Below are 15,154 nucleotides of genomic sequence, written 5' to 3' on the forward strand. Positions count from 1 at the left end.
CCACAGACAACATCCCCTTCCTCACACAAAAAGTTTGAGCAACCACACTCATCAACGCCCTACCGCAAAAACGAACATTACACACTTCCAACGTCACAAATGCACCTCCTGTCCTTCCCCGCAGATAAACATCTCAAAGCGTCAAATGAAATCGAAAACTCATGAAATTATTCCCATCGATGCCACACGCAGCAGGGTTGCCCGCTTTGTGACACCCCAAATCATCCGACAAAAAAGAGGGGGAAAACATATTCACCAATCACGCCAATACGATCAAGGGACACAGCATAGTACAAAGCCAAAAGCCAGTAATTTTACATTGCATGGGGAAAAAAAGAGCATAAACTCCTACCAAATCCTACCACACACCGCTTCAATCCCACCCTTCCGCTTGTTTGTTACACCATACATTTGTTTACATGCACTTGGCTTCGGCCGCCTCTTCCCCTTACTCCCCCCTTTCCCGCTGGGCCTGTAGTCAACCGCGTTCAAATCCACGCGAAACAAACGAAGAAAAAGTTTGAGAGAAAGAGACAAAAACACAAAAAAGAATTTTTTAAAAAAAATAAAGAGATTTCCGCAGACTCCATTTACAAAAACCCAAAACTACATCCAGATTTGAGGCATAAGAGGTTTTCCATTCGTTCAATTACTAACGGTTTCGTCCTACCCTTTGTATCCCTCTATCCACGCCACACCACCCACTTTGAAACAGCCAAAAATGCAAAAAAGAAGAGACGAGAGTAGAAAGAGAAAAGTAGAGGTGGGGTGAGAAGAGATCAGTGCTACTGTTCGCGTTCTGACGCCTGTTTCTTGTCTTTTCGGCTCTTGATGACGAACTCAGACATGATCTGAATATGATCGGCTGGGAAGTGCCAGTTGGGGAACGCTGGGATTCGCTTCATATAGGTTGGATCGGGAGGTCCCAGCAATTCGACAACTTCCAGCGTATTAGCTGAATACCAGATGTAATCAATAACGTCGGCAAATCCAGGAGTGTAATTAGTAAAGGGCATCTCGTCTGGTGTGTTTTGTATGGGTGCGTAGGCGTCTCGTAAGCTGAAGGGGTGTTCGATACCGTCGCGTGTAAAGCTTCCATAGTGAAAATTGTTCAGCTCCTCGTGGTCTGGCGGTACACGGCCCATACACATGAGCTCCCACACCGAAGAATCCCTGGTTGAGTTGAAATCACCGCAGACTACTAGAGGAATCTCGGTATTGGATCGATATTCTTGACTTGGGCCTGGCTCAATTACAGGGGGTGGTGGCGGCTCATCAGCATCGTCGGATCTCGGCAGCGTAATCATCTTCTTGTCCTTAACGGCGGGCCACCTTGCATACTTCTCCGCCAGCTTGGTCACATGTTCCATGAGAATACCCGTCTGGATCAGCTTGACATCTGCCAGAGCTGAATCCCAGGTGAGATGGGCATTGACTAGGATAATGCGAGCACCTGTCAGCCGGGACTCAAAGAAGCAAATAACAGCAATGTTGTCCTTGGGCATGACCCGATTGAAAACATCATGCTGGTTCTTCATGTCGGGTCGGTTGATGGCAATCGTAGCGAATTCAATTAGCTGCTTGTCAAGCAGAATAAACTTGCTCTGCTTGTAGAAGACCGCGCAGCCGTCAACGGTTTGTGCATCCTTTTCAGACATTGTCTTGGCTCGGGACTTGGGCCAATGCACGCCCTTGTAATCCATTTGCGCCAACTCTGGGCTGAGATCCTCCTTGAAGGCGTCGGTGGAGACTTCTTGGAGAGCGAGAAAGTCGGCGTCCCGTATCCGGAGCTCCTCCAAGATGCAATTTTTCCGATATTCCCAGCTCAAGGCCCCAGTGGGTGTGTATCCGTAGGTCTGGACTGTCGCATACTTGTCACATAGAATATTCCAAGAAAAGACCTTGATTCTCTCTAAAGCTTCGGGTACATCCTCCTGAATGATGATTTCTTTACGCGGTGTAGGGGGTAGGGGAACTGTAGAGGAAGCAAAATTAGCAACTATGACAAAAGCAAAGCATTAAGAATTTCAGTAAAGGTGAGAAACATACTTGGAGCTCCTTCCATCAACGCATTAATCAGGCTCTTGGTGCCCTTTTCCATGATTTCCTGCTTTATGCTGGGCTCCAACGGATTGCCTTCAATGCCGAGCATTTCCAGCTGATGAAGAGAACCCAGCTCAAAGGGAAGTTCTTGGAGGTTGTTGTTGAAGAGAAGTAGCTGTTTCAGGAAAGTACACATGCCCAATTCCGGCGGCAGCTCATTGATTTGGTTGTAGGAGGCATCGAGGTGTCGGAGCTGGCGCAGCTCTCCAATGGAGTTTGGAATGCGCGTAAGCTTGTTGGAAGCAATGTAGAGTTCGTTGAGGAACTGGTAACGGAACAGTTCAGGGGCGAGATTTCGAAGTCCCTGGCCGCTCATATCCATGTTGTGCCAGTCTTGGCGAGTCGTACCCTTCTCCACGTTCAAAGGCCTTCTCCTATCTGCGGGGTCGTTTTCGCTGTCTGCTTGGGTTTTGCCATTGGAGGGAGGAGGGCCGCCTATGCCTCTGTTTTCTGATGCTTTGAGCCTGGCATAGTAGTGCGGTTGCTGCTGTTCGGTCATGGCAGCATGTGCCCTCTCAGCCTCCTTGTGAAGCCGCAATTGTTCCTGCCACATTTCATTCTGCGGGGCCTGGCCAGCCCTTGTGTTGGTCGCGTGCCCATTGGAGAGGGCATTGGAGTTGAATGTGGCAGAATTCTGGAGGATGCCAGTGAAGGACGAATGATGGCCCAGCCCATTGGCGTTGGGGATGATATGCTCATGCTGCAAGCCTTGGTGATGCTGGGGCTGGGCGGGGTGCTGATGTTGTGTGTGTTGCTGAAAATTATACATCATGTTGGGCATCCCCCGCCCCGCACCATTCAGCCGGGCATTGTGTCCCTGCTGGTGGCTTTGTGAGTACATGCCGCAGGAGTGGTATTTGACGCTTAGATGTCGGCTTTGGAGCCGCGGCTTCTGAAGAACCGCACCGACAGACGGTTCTGCGGAGGACCTGGGCTAGAGGATAGAGATTATCGGTGAAGAAAGGTGGATGGTGGGTTTGTCGTGGCAAGCCAGTCGGAAGCAGATGGCATCTGTTTGTCTAGTAAGCGCTGGAAAAGAGTCGGAGAAGAGTCCGAAGAGGACGGGTGGCGGAAGGCAGCTGTCCGCTAAACGCGCTGTTCGAAACGAGGGACGTAGGTCGAATATCGCGTTTGCGCATGGGGTCGGCGAGAGACGAGCCACAGCATGTGCAATGGAAGAGGTCCTGCGAAGTCGAATCGATATGGAGCCGGGACCAACGTCAATTGTCCATGGGCAGCTGGGCTCGATGGGATTCGGGGAGGCGAATTACGTCGGGGAGCTAGGAGCCTACGTGAGGAGTAGCAAGCCGCGGGGTTCGGGGCGTATAGCTCGAAACGTTCGAATGAGGGTGCAGAAAAAAAGGAAGAAAGAAAGAGGGCAGGCGGGTTAAATTTTTTTTCTTGAGTTTTGGATATAATAAGTGTAAACGGTTCGCTCGGAGCTGAAACGGCGACTGGACAGAGAGATATCAGTCAATGTCTTTCAAGGCCAGGACACGCGAACGAAAGCGGGAATTGGCGAGGTCCCACAGCAAAAAATGGAGGGGCCACGTTCTCCTGAGGGCGATGGCGACTCACAGAATGAGAAAAATAATTAACAAGCGAGCGCAGTATGGAGATGCTATCACCAGATAAGATTCAACTAATATTTTGAGTGGAATAATAGTGGCTGTCGATATCGAGAGTGAAAAAATCCGGGCCGCCTTGGAGTTGACGATGTGCATCTGCGATGACAAACTGAGACGAGAGGCTGGAAAGGCTGAATCACGTGCTGCTATCCGCTCCGCTTGGACCGGGTGGCGGAGGAAAAGGTCATGTGACTTTATCGATGGCGCCTTCTTGCGCGATAAGAACGTAAAGGGAAGGCTGCACAACAGTATGAATTCATGTTGACTTGGAGCACGGTGAGATTTGCAATAGTTGCACGTGGACGCATCATCTGTGATGTACAGCTACGGCGTGAAAGTCCTAGGCTAAGCATCGAGACCTGAGGTTATCATGTACATGCAGCTATGCGGCAGTCATTGACTTTTAATAAGCACCTATTCCCAGGTAGGATGCAGTTGCTCAATACGACGTTATAGTCTTGGCTCTCTATTTCTCATAAGGCTCTCCTGTTCTCGATAAATAACGATAAAAGGCCGCAAGGGCAAGTGCACAATTAAAATAAACTATTCAAAAAACCTACATGAGCAAAATGTTGCTATTTTCTCCGGCTGGGGTGATTTGCGCATGACTGGAATTGTGGTTAAGTCCTCTTATACGACAAGCGGTGCAAGATTCATTTTGCTATTTGTTACCAGTAGTGCCTAATATATCTAACTTGCCAACTTACGACCAAGGTTGCCTGACAAAATAAGTGCAACTTATTAAGCCAACTTATTAAGCGGCATACATCTTTTTATAGATCCCTGAATCATCTAAAATTGTGTTGCATTGTCGCTCATAACCATCGGAACAATTAAGCCGTGCAATCGGTCTATTTTGCATGACGGACGCAAGCGAGAACGGGAAGTAAGCTCACTCTGCATTATTTTCAACGCTTAAAAAAGTTTATCTTATTTCGCATGAAATAGTGCTGCCGCTTCTAATCAAAATAGGTGGCATCAACAGCGCGAACAGATTGGCTACGGGGCTGTTTCCGCATCCGGGAGCGCAGCCGAGTCTGAGTTGAGATTAGCATCGTCGACTCCATACAAGTACTGAAATCTGTTTTTGGGGGTTCAACGGACGCGTCTCAAGCACAGACCTGCTACGGAGCGGTGATAACGAGGAGTGGAAATTGTTATGTAAAGCGATGGGTTACAGACTCTCGATTCAACGTTGTCAAGTCTACCAGAGTCTCAAATCCCCAATTGACTCCAGTTAGATAATCTAATGCTGGCTAGCGACTCGGCTGGCTCTCGATTTCAGGGTTAGACAGGCCGGGCCGCACTCCGTAAATGTCCTTTTCTCGGCATACACATGTGATCATCGGCTAGATATCCGTAACAGATTGTCACTAACGCTCCGGCCTGCCTTTTCCTGAAACATGTCCGAAGCCTAGAAGCGATGGAAATTGATCGAATAGAGCTGGAAACAGCCACCGCAGATGTAGTTTATACTACATAAACAAGGTATGTAAACGAAGCAGCCGATACTAGCGGGGCTGCTTGTGGTTGGTTCAACAAGGCTTATCGGCCACGGTGAGACGGCTCGCAAGGTGTCACGCGGCCACCGACTCGGTGAACTGGCTTGGCAGAGCTGATCTGCGGCCAGTGGCATCCGACATTGGGCTGCGTTTGATCGTCTGTAGGGGACAGCAAGTGTGCCTATTAATAAAGCTGCAGCAACGTATCCTAATTCTGCGTCTACCCATCCATCTGCCAAGCAGTATATGCGGTACATGCAACTCCAGCTGCGAGGAGAATCTACGACTATAAACAAAGAATGCTTGGTTAAAGACGTGCTCGTGTGCAAGCTCCATAAATCCAATAAATCCCCCACTTGGATTCAGCCGCGGATCCTACGCAGGGCCCAGTAGCAGCCAAAGAGAATAGCCAGCCAAGGCTCTAAAGCCAGCGGACTAGACCTGCAGCCAGCCAAAAGGGCAAAGGCGCGCGAGTAGCACGGGCCCTGTCCAATTTGGCAAATCAACAATGATCCATGATGCCTAGCAAAGGTGCGAAATAACTAAAGCCTTCAGCACGGACGCCAACAGAGCTCCAACGAACGCGGGGAAGCCCATGGACCTGCTCCACACCTCCACCGACTGGACATAACAGCGAATTGGCCTAGCAAGAGGAAGAAAAGACGGTCTGGTTTTACTACGGGCAGAAGAGGCCTAATCCAGGCAGTAGTGAAGCGGTACTGGACAGATGTGGCTGATCGCGGTAATAGTGTAGTGCCTAGATATCGTAGTGGAATTAGCAGTTCCTAGTAGCAGTTTGGAGTGCATGGAGCGGTGCATGTCGGTGGCCAATGGAGACACGACTCGGTACTAGCACAGCGCTGGCGAGAGAGCTGCAATATTGCTAGAGAGCGCCCTGGAGCCTATCATCGATCGAGAAACAGCCCTGTCATGCAGCGAAATTGTGCCATTTGATATAGCTCCGGGAGCGCTGCATGGAGGGTGGGCGGCGCAAAAATAGGACGGACGGGGCTTGGGCTGAGCAGAAGTCCAAGAAGTGCCGAGATAAGACGGCCATTCATTTCAATGCGGGAAACGGCCTGGTCGGCATCAGGGAACTTTTTTCTCTTTCTTCTTCCCTTTTCTCTCGTCTCTCGCCTCCCTCTCGAGAACAGCACGGCAAGCCGCCTAAAGATCGGTGTGACGTCCATGCTGCTCTGCAGTCGCGCCTTGCACCTCGTCGTCGCTCGCCACCGTCAACCACCTGTGCTCGCTGCCATTCCTGGCACGATATACAGGCATTAATCTCAATCACCTGCCACGCTTGTCAAGTGCATAACGGCCGAACGACGATCAAACTCTCGCGCAGGCTCGCTTAAAGGAGACCAACAGATACGAATCCCCCCCAAGTCTCCACAGGGAGGTGCGTGGTTCGGTCAGAAGGACCCGGGCCAGATTTGCTGCAGCCTTGTGTATATGCCAGAATTGAATTTGGCAGCGCGAAGCCAACCCCGAAAGAGGTGCGCTGGACGCTTAAAGCAAAGGGCATCCCCAAGCCCATAAGCACGGCGCAATCACACCCAGCGTCGACGGGCCGAAGCCGTGCGTGTCAAAGGACAAAGGAAGGCGAGGAAGACAGACCAAGGTCAGCACCGGTGGCGACTTTGGCCACATTGCCTGCCTGTGTTGGATTGATTGTTGCATCGTTGCATCGACAAAGACTCAAACGTACATCCATACACGCGCTCACGCGCACACACGCACAGACTTGACGAGACAGTCGCGCTTCTTACATGTACCTTTTTTTTCCCTTTCGCGGTATCCAGGAGGATTGACTGTCAATCTGTGACACATCTAAGGAGGCGGGTCTCTCTATGACTGGGTCGCCTTGCACGGAGTATCATTGCGACGGCCAATCCAGCATTGCCGAAGACAACGAGAACCAGGAATTACATCCTCCGCGTTGCCTGCACAAGGTCTGAAGTGCCGTTTCTGCACATAACTTACGCGACTCCGGAGATTGTGACCGAAAGCCTGCAGCGTAGGCCCGAGAATAGTGTCTTTTAAGGTTGAAACAGCTGTGCTCAGTCTGCCTGACGGCTGGTTTCAGCATCCTCAGCCTGCCATTGGCTTAATTCATCACCTCGCTTCAACCCGTGTCTCTGCTGCTGGTAGCTGGCAGCGACGCCACCGAATCCGGGGAATCTCCAAAGGACGCGAAACGACAGGGAGTTTAGCTAAGGAGAGGCAGAAGGATTGGAGAAGACGAAGCACAAGGAGCCAATCACCACGCCCTTTTCTGCAGCTTGGAGGGATAGCACCAGGGGATTATTGCGAGGGTGCTTCTTCTTACCAACGAGAAGCCAACTGCCGAATCCAGACACACAGTGTTGTTGCTGCCAGGACAAGTAGCACGCACTCACACACTCATACACTCATACAAAGTACAGGTGCGGCTATCTGTATACGAGCACAAACCGTCCAAGTCCGGAATACGGGCCGGCGAGACGCTCAGGATAAACTCGCGCACCGTGATCTCTAGTACTACAAGGCGCGAAACCAAACCAACCAAGTCACCCTCTCCGGTCCGGCTTGTTTCAAACGACCAGGGCGAAATCTGCAATCCGACGGATCAGGCAAGGCGACAAGAAGCAAAAATTTTCCTTTCTTGCGTCTTTTTGCCGGTTTGGCTTTCCGGGCGCTTGCCGGCGCAAAAAACGCGAGCGCCAGAACAGGGCAGATTTTTTTTCTGCACTTGGACAGGCTGCCGGAATTGAGGACCCTGGTTCCGCGGTCTCAGATTTTGTTCTAGAAGGACGGATCAGCGGCCTTGGAGGGGATACGCCGACGCTGGTGAGTCGCTCTGACAGCAGCTAGCAGGCGGGCTGCATGCGCTGCAGAACCCGGCGAGACCGTTGGCCGATTGATTAACTGATTGATACTGACCGGTGTAGACGCATTGAGCGCGCATTTCCCTAAGCGGCAGCGGAGGATAAACCGCCGCGTGCTGTATCAAACAGCGCCCACGGGGAAGAAACACTAGACTCGAAACACGGGCTTGGAGAAAACAAGAGAGAAAAAACAAAAGAGACGCGCGCGAGCCCTGACTCTGACACTGACTCTGGCTCTGGGCTTGTCGTTGAACAGTCTAAGCTAAACGTGCCAGTCCGTGCTCCGCGATCCGGCCGGAGACGCACCGCTTGCGGCCCTTTGCCAAGACGGGCTGCGCTGCTGCAGCGTTTTTTCTGAATTGTGCCCCTGGACAGGCGCCACAGCGGACGAAACCCCCCCTTGGGAGTGCAGCAGACAAGGGGCTTGCTGGGGGAGCCAAAGAAACGTTTGATTGACGGGTTGCTTGAACCAACCAGCCAGCCGGTCAGTTGACGCAGAGTCAGGCAATCCATTCGACCAGGCCAGTCGCTCAGCTGGGCCGTCCCGCCTGGTAGCGCAGCCAGCGAGCTAACCGCCGCTGCAGCCCCGGGGGCGCGCAGTCCCACCTGCGCTGCCCTCTACCCTCTGCTACCATGTCCGACTACAGCGCCATCTACCTGTACGCCAGCACAATCGGCGCGCCAATGCCCTTTGACAGGGCCTCGCGACGAGAAAAGCAGGCCCGGCGCCCCAATTCCACGCCCGACGGGTCCCTGGCAGCGCGGCGACATTCGCGCAGCTCCAGCAGCGACCAGGCGTCCATGAGCAGCCGCTCGTCGCACTACACGGCGCGCCAGCTGTCGCTGTCCGGCTCGTACTCGCAGGGCCCCGCCGCCTCTGCTCCCGTGGGGCAGCACCAGGGCGGCGCCAACGCCTCAGCTTCTAATACTGCCAGCACTGCTAGCACTAGCACCTCGACCTCTTCTCCTAATCTCACAAGCAGCATCAGCAACAACAGCAGCAACAGCAGCGGCAGCTTCAACAAGCACAGCAGCAACCACCACAACCCGCCTCCCCTCACTCCCCTCGCGTCGACACACTCATCAGCGCAGCTCCCGCCGCAGCCTCCCACCCCAGGAAGGGCCGCCAGGACCCTCTCCCGCCTGCATCGCGCCCGGCTCAGCGGCTCGCTCCTCGATGCAGGCGTCGCGAGAAATGCACAGGATCCCGACTCGACAAAGTTTGTGCGACAAATGACGAGCTTCCCGGCCAGCCGCGCCGAGTCCGTCTCGTCCGCCAGCGGCCAAACCTCAACCTCGTCGCGCACCATTCTCTCCACCGATCCCTCAGCCAGTCTCGTCGCCGCACGGCCCTTTGTGCAACGCAATGGCCGCACTTTTCTCAACGATGAGACCCTCCCGTACCCCCTCCCCTCCGACCTCACCGAGCTGCATAGACAGGCGCTGCGGACGATGCTGCTGATCCAGGTCATTGGCGCGCCGGTTCTGTCGCCGGGCCTGATCAAGAAGCCGCCGCAGCGCGTCCTGGAGATTGGGTGCGGGTCTGGCTTCTGGAGCACAATGTGCCACCAGTACTTCAAGAGTCGCGGCCATGGTGGTTTGTCCTTTACGGGTATCGACATTGCGCCGCTGGGGCCCGATAACAGCTCCAGCGCCTCGGACGAAGCGATGAAGCCCAGCGGCGACATGCAGTGGAAATTTATCCAGCACGACCTCCGCCAGATCCCTTGGCCGATCCCCTCGGAAGAATACGACCTTGTCATGGTCAAGGACGTAAGCTACGCGGTGACAAACAGGATGATGCCGACCTTTATTGAGGAGTGTGTTCGCATGGTCAGACCAGGCGGAACGTTCGAGATGTGGGAATCAGATCATCTTATCCGAAGCTTGCGGCCTCACGTTCCCACATCCACAGTCTCAGCTGAAGACGCCGAACAGCAGGCGGTCGCTGCCAGCCTCGGCGCCTATGTCATCAACCCCCAAACCCCCCTTACAGCCCCGTCAAACGACTACATTAATGAATACAACTCTTGGTTATCAAAGGCACTTGAAGCTCTCGACATCCACCCCCTCCCGTGCACCATTATTGGCCCCACCCTCTTACAGGAGTACGAGACCTTGGGCGACGTGCGCTCACGGCGAATAGCCCTCCCCCTTAGCGAATTCCGCTGGGAGAAGGAGGGTATCGGCGGTGTCATCACCACCGACAGGACAGAGTCCAAGGGCAAGGAACCGCCGCCAACGCCGAGAGCAGACAAGAAGACGTTGACGGCGGGGCAGATTGCCCTGCGGCAGACGGCCCTGCTAACCCAGGTGCAAGAGATTCAGGCTCTTGAGCCCATCTTGCGCGAGGTCAGTGGCAAGAGCCAGGACGAGTGGGACATGTGGCTGGGTAAGATGATGAGCGACCTGATGGATGATAACAGGACGTCCTTGAGCGAGTGTCTCGAGTTTGGGGCCTGGTATGCGAAGAAGAAGAAGGTGACGGGTTGAGAGATTTGAGCAATGGAAGGGAAATAAAAAAAGTTTACATGTGCTGCGACGGAATACCTCTGGATATTTTGGCTTTTCTTTTCTTGCCCTTGCTTTTTTTGTTTCTCTTTTTTACTGCGTCAAGGTGGTTAAAAAGAATGAAGCAAGAAAATTACCTGGATATGAATCTTTTGTACATCTTGATATGCATTTATGGCCGCGAGCTTGCTTAGCGAGAGATGTTCTCTCTTTATGTTGTTTTTGTTTCGTTACCTATATATATTTTACGTCCCCTTTTTTAACAAGACCTTATCTATTTTTACGATTTCCATTTCCCGTCCCTTGTTGGAGAGAAGAATTATACTCCTATATCTCTTACTTTCTTTCTCTCCGCTTTCTTCACTCAAGCATCGCTATCATAACGTTTTCTCAATGTTCGATATCGTTTCAAATAGTACCTATTATACCCCAACGGCAAGGAAGAGAAATTTGGATTAGCGGATGGAATGCTATGGAATAGGGGACTGGATGCATATTTTTGTGTAGGTGTGGATGTGGAAAGGCGGGTTTTATAGCTGTGTACAGGATGTTTTACGTAAAAAGATTGTTGCTTGATACTCTTGAAACTCCTTTTTTTTTGTTGTGATGTGATTGTGTACCATGATTTTATGATGCATGTCTTTCATAAAATGAATGTTCATAACGAGTGCAGTTGGGAATAAGTCTTACAGAGCTTCGATTTCTACATCCACTTTGTCAACATCTTTAAACTTTTATGCATTTTGAAATAGAAAGAAACATGGTGAAATTCAAGACGCACCTTTCTTAACAAATTCAGCTTGCTTGATGCCAGAGCGAATCTTTTCTTCGTCTCGCTCGGCCGCACGCGACATGAAGGCTTTGTGAAGGCGGGGGCGGAAGAAGGAGTAGCCGAGGGGATATTCGCGGCCGAGATAGAGAAGCTCTGCGGTGATGGTTATTAATATTGTGATTGCTAAATGAAGTGTGCTTTTGTATTTGAGTGAGAATGAGAGAAGGGTGGTAGATATGGAAGATGAGGCGGAGAGCTTTCGTCTCTTTGTGTGTATGATGTGATGATGGAGGCGGATAGCCTCGGCGGAATGCGGTCGATTGTAATATACAGCAAAGACGAAGAGAGCTGCGTGACGAACCTTTATAGATGGCAATGACCTGCCTTCTGAGCTCAGGATTAAGATTCGGCATGTTGAAGTCTAAGAATTCATATTTCAAATGCTTCAGACGCAGTCCAGTAATTGAAGATGCTCACAGTGTAGGTGAGTAAATCAAGCTTCAGCCGTAATCATCATTGCACGCGCCCCGCCAATTCGAGCTTCAGCTAAAAATACAGCTACTGCTTAGCACGAGACCAGCAGAACCTATCAAATGCTCGCTCTAATGCAAGGCTGACGAAACGCCACCGTTGAGTGGTGCAACTCCATCGGCTGAATTTCATCATTTCCCTCTGAAATCAATATAGAGAAAAAGACCATGATTGCGCAAACATCTCCTTGACGAGCCATTGCTTCTTATTAGAGCTTAAAACAGAATTCAATCCCTTTACAACTTCACATCCGCACATACACACCTCCAACATAATGCCTCGCCTCGCTCCAGCCCTCGAGGTCTTCCCCACGCTCGCCCGCTTCCAGACCATTCGCCCACGGCGCCTCCCCGACATCCCCATCGGCGGCCCCCCGCACGAAATCCCGTCAAATGCCCTGCAGCGGAGCGTCATCCACCTGTACCACGACCTCGGGGTGATTGTCTTTGCGGGGTGTTCTGTTGCTGAGACGCGCAAGATTGGCGACGTGCTGAAGGAGGCTGTCGCCTTGGGCGGGCAGGGCGGCGTGGTGGCGAGGCTGGATGCGTGGGAGGGGGAGGTTGTGAGGAGGAGGGAGAGGAGCTTGAAGGGGAAGGGGGAGCTGTATAAGAATTTGGATGAGAAGAGGGTGAGTTTTCTTTCTTTATAAGAGGATTGGTCTTGGGAGATTGTTGAACTGATGAATTGGCTTTTGGTTGGTAGACTGGGATTGTCAAGCCTGAGGTGCTGCTACAGCTTGCGAGGACACGATTCGAAGAGACGCTCAAAGAGAGGATACCGGAGCTTAAGACGGCAAAGAACGTTGACATACGAGAAACACAATTCATCCTCCCGGGATCACCTCCCCCAAGAGGAATCATCAATGTAACTAACCTACGACATTTCTCTAAGCTTCCATGGATACAAATCACTTACACAAATGCTTCTATAGAAAACAGCCAATGGCCCGCGCAACCTCCCCATCGAGTCCTTCTCAACAATCGGCGTCCACCCCGTCAGCGGCTACACCATCGGCGAGACGCGCTTCTTTACAGTCGGCTCGGGCAACTACGTTGGCGGAGCACGAGTTGATTACCTGATGCTAAAGTACGAAGAGGAGAAGCAGAAGAAAGACAGCGAAAAGAACAAGAGCACGAGCACGAGCATAAGCGTAAAACCATACTGGGGACGCGGGCAGCTCAAGCAGCGACGGAGGGTTGGCTCCGAGGTGGAGAGCAAGATACTGGACCACGTTATTGGCAAGATTATGTGGCCGCTGTGGGAGCTGGAGCGCAGTGTGTGGGCTGGCAAGGCGGAGGAGCTGCAGAAGCAGAAGATGAAGAAGAAATGGGGAGATGACGATACCCAGGTGAAGGATGCTTAGGCGCCTGTAACAAAATATGCATCTTGTAGTATTATCATGAATCATTGAAAGCATGTTTTCCGTATATGGAGGGGTGCTTTGGTGATGAGAGGCTTCCAGCCTCCACCAAGTGCCACGCTTACACCTTGTATCCGGATATAAGCTTAGCAGTTCCCTCTGCAGCCTCGACACGTTCGAGTCAAGCGAATGGTACTCTGTAGGGGGGCAGGGGGATTTAGTTCTTGCCAAATATGTACTCTGTACTACCACCCAGGGTAGCAGCCGGTAGAGCCTATGGCATTTCAGAGTCAAACTGCCGAGCCCACCTAGTCGCACATCATTTGCTCTAGCTAGCCGCTGTTTTCTACGGAGTACTTGCAGAAGAAACGGCCGACCATAAAGGACGCAAGCACTCACGGTTATGGCGAATATCGCGGTAATTGAAGCCTTCATATTAGCTCAGATCCCTCAAACGCTCGTCGGCGCCGCATTCTCTTAATGCCGCCTTGTCTGCTAGCTCAAAGCGAATGACACCACCCGTTGTCTTGGAAGAGTCTGGAGGTCACGTTGGTCGTCCTGAAAACCCCTAGTTGGCGACGATCAGTTTCCACGGTCAAAGTGTCTTCTATCGCGGGGTATCGTGGCCCGAGGAGGGGCACTCCTAGGCCAGCCAGCGAGTATTAACCCTGCCCCAGCATTATTAGCACGCAGTATGCATCCTTCGCTCCGGGTAGATATGACTCGAAGAATCATCCGTTAGGGGGTCCTTGGCTGGTTATGCTCCTCTTTCCACATGGCAGCACCTGTACGGAGTACCGTATTAGGCACTATCTCTGTGTTGATGGTGTTGATGGTGCTACAGTATGTGCCGCTGTCTCTATTTCCGCAAGTTCATGTGCTAGCTTGACAAGCCCCGTTTAGCGTTTCTGGCGGCTGAGAGGCTGGATCGGAGATTTCTAACTCTTGTTCGATTAGTAGTACTTCGTACATAACTGCTGTAACCCTGACTGACAGGCCAGCGTTAGCGGCCGCGCCACAAGAAACAGGCCATCGCGATACCCAGGCAAGGAGCGGTCAGAAGTGGAAAAGTGCATATGGATAGAGTCATCAATATTACTGCTAGCAGTTGTATTACCAACGTGTATTGTGATAGCTCTTCTTACGCTGATTCTCACGCGCCCTTCGACGCCTCCCATAGCCTCCTTTAGTGGGATTCGAAGCCCATGCCATGCCGCAGTTGGCAGTCAAACATCGAAGCTGCAGCGGCAGTCAGGGATAAGTAAGCGGTGGGGGGTTCAACTGGCAGAGGTCAGAGGCGAGCCAACCAGCGGTAGGTAGCGGCAGCAAGTTTAACCAGCGTCTATTTGCCTCCACTTCTAGGTGTGGTGATCGCTGTTGAGACAAGAAAAAAGAAGTGAGAGCTACTATCGTGCTACTCTGTGCCGGGAAATTGGAGGCTCCATCAGAATTTTTTTTTCCTCTTTTAGCGCTTAAAAGCGAGGCAAAGAAAAAAAGAGAGAAGCTCGTGTGTGAGTGGGACGAAAATGGCCGACTGTCTTGGAAGCATCTGAAAGCGGGGGTCCCTGGGAAACACACTTGCACGTGTAAACAAGGCGATGCACAAGTACCGAGTACATGGACGCAAGCAGCACTTTTCGAAACACGGAGCGCGTGCCCGTCATTTTTCTGATTTCTTGTCCAGGCCGTGATTGGGGCCTCTTGAATTCTTTATCCGTGAGATGCATGGAGCATGACGCCCCTCCTTCTTATGCTGGATGCAATCATTCTCTGCTCTCTGATGCACGTAGATGATATTCACTTATTCATTTTAGTCCCTGGTAGCACTTATAGCCACAGCCAACAGCGCTGAACTGGGGTAATCGACGTCAGATCCC

The 15,154-nt window shown here is 51.9% G+C and overlaps 4 protein-coding genes across 4 annotated transcripts; 2 read left to right on the forward strand and 2 right to left on the reverse strand.

Annotated features, from left to right (window-relative positions):
• Nucleotides 1-631: 631 nt before the first annotated feature.
• GGI43DRAFT_48223 (Endonuclease/exonuclease/phosphatase) lies at nt 632-3,217 on the reverse strand. The gene is made up of 2 exons (XM_083209887.1): nt 2,050-3,217; nt 632-1,975 (listed from the first exon to the last, which is right to left on the reverse strand). The coding sequence occupies exons 1-2, from the start codon at nt 2,942-2,944 to the stop codon at nt 786-788; spliced, it is 2,085 nt and encodes a 694-aa protein (XP_083060514.1). The 5' UTR covers nt 2,945-3,217; the 3' UTR covers nt 632-785.
• Nucleotides 3,218-8,736: 5,519 nt separating this feature from the next.
• On the forward strand, nt 8,737-10,596 carry GGI43DRAFT_383891 (class I SAM-dependent methyltransferase; the record flags this gene model as incomplete). The annotated part of the gene is made up of 1 exon (XM_083203454.1): nt 8,737-10,596. One exon carries the CDS (start codon nt 8,737-8,739, stop codon nt 10,594-10,596), a length of 1,860 nt encoding a protein of 619 aa, XP_083060515.1.
• Nucleotides 10,597-10,688: 92 nt separating this feature from the next.
• On the reverse strand, nt 10,689-11,895 carry GGI43DRAFT_48217 (electron transfer flavoprotein regulatory factor 1). The gene is made up of 3 exons (XM_083209886.1): nt 11,748-11,895; nt 11,396-11,539; nt 10,689-11,317 (listed from the first exon to the last, which is right to left on the reverse strand). Exons 1-3 carry the CDS (start codon nt 11,797-11,799, stop codon nt 11,301-11,303), a joined length of 213 nt encoding a protein of 70 aa, XP_083060516.1. The 5' UTR covers nt 11,800-11,895; the 3' UTR covers nt 10,689-11,300.
• On the forward strand, nt 11,748-13,755 carry GGI43DRAFT_48432 (uncharacterized protein). The gene is made up of 3 exons (XM_083209890.1): nt 11,748-12,545; nt 12,620-12,781; nt 12,849-13,755. The coding sequence occupies exons 1-3, from the start codon at nt 12,192-12,194 to the stop codon at nt 13,278-13,280; spliced, it is 948 nt and encodes a 315-aa protein (XP_083060517.1). The 5' UTR covers nt 11,748-12,191; the 3' UTR covers nt 13,281-13,755.
• The last annotated feature ends 1,399 nt before the right edge of the window (nt 13,756-15,154 follow it).

The sequence above is a fragment of the Trichoderma evansii genome (genome assembly GCF_050947405.1).
Source record: "Trichoderma evansii strain SZMC 28006 chromosome Unknown GGI43scaffold_10, whole genome shotgun sequence".
NCBI classification, from domain to species: Eukaryota; Fungi; Ascomycota; class Sordariomycetes; order Hypocreales; family Hypocreaceae; genus Trichoderma; species Trichoderma evansii.

Coding starts and splice junctions, on each gene's coding strand:
- GGI43DRAFT_48223 (XM_083209887.1), bottom strand. CDS start 2,944: ATGTACTCACAAAGCCACCAGCAGGGACACAATGCCCGGCTGAATGGT. Junction 1,976..2,049: donor GTTGATGGAAGGAGCTCCAA/GTATGTTTCTCA, acceptor CTTCCTCTACAG/TTCCCCTACCCCCTACACCG.
- GGI43DRAFT_48432 (XM_083209890.1), top strand. CDS start 12,192: ATGCCTCGCCTCGCTCCAGCCCTCGAGGTCTTCCCCACGCTCGCCCGC. Junction 12,546..12,619: donor AGAATTTGGATGAGAAGAGG/GTGAGTTTTCTT, acceptor TTTGGTTGGTAG/ACTGGGATTGTCAAGCCTGA. Junction 12,782..12,848: donor CCCCAAGAGGAATCATCAAT/GTAACTAACCTA, acceptor ATGCTTCTATAG/AAAACAGCCAATGGCCCGCG.
- GGI43DRAFT_48217 (XM_083209886.1), bottom strand. CDS start 11,799: ATGCCGAATCTTAATCCTGAGCTCAGAAGGCAGGTCATTGCCATCTAT. Junction 11,540..11,747: donor GGTCATTGCCATCTATAAAG/GTTCGTCACGCA, acceptor CCATCACCGCAG/AGCTTCTCTATCTCGGCCGC.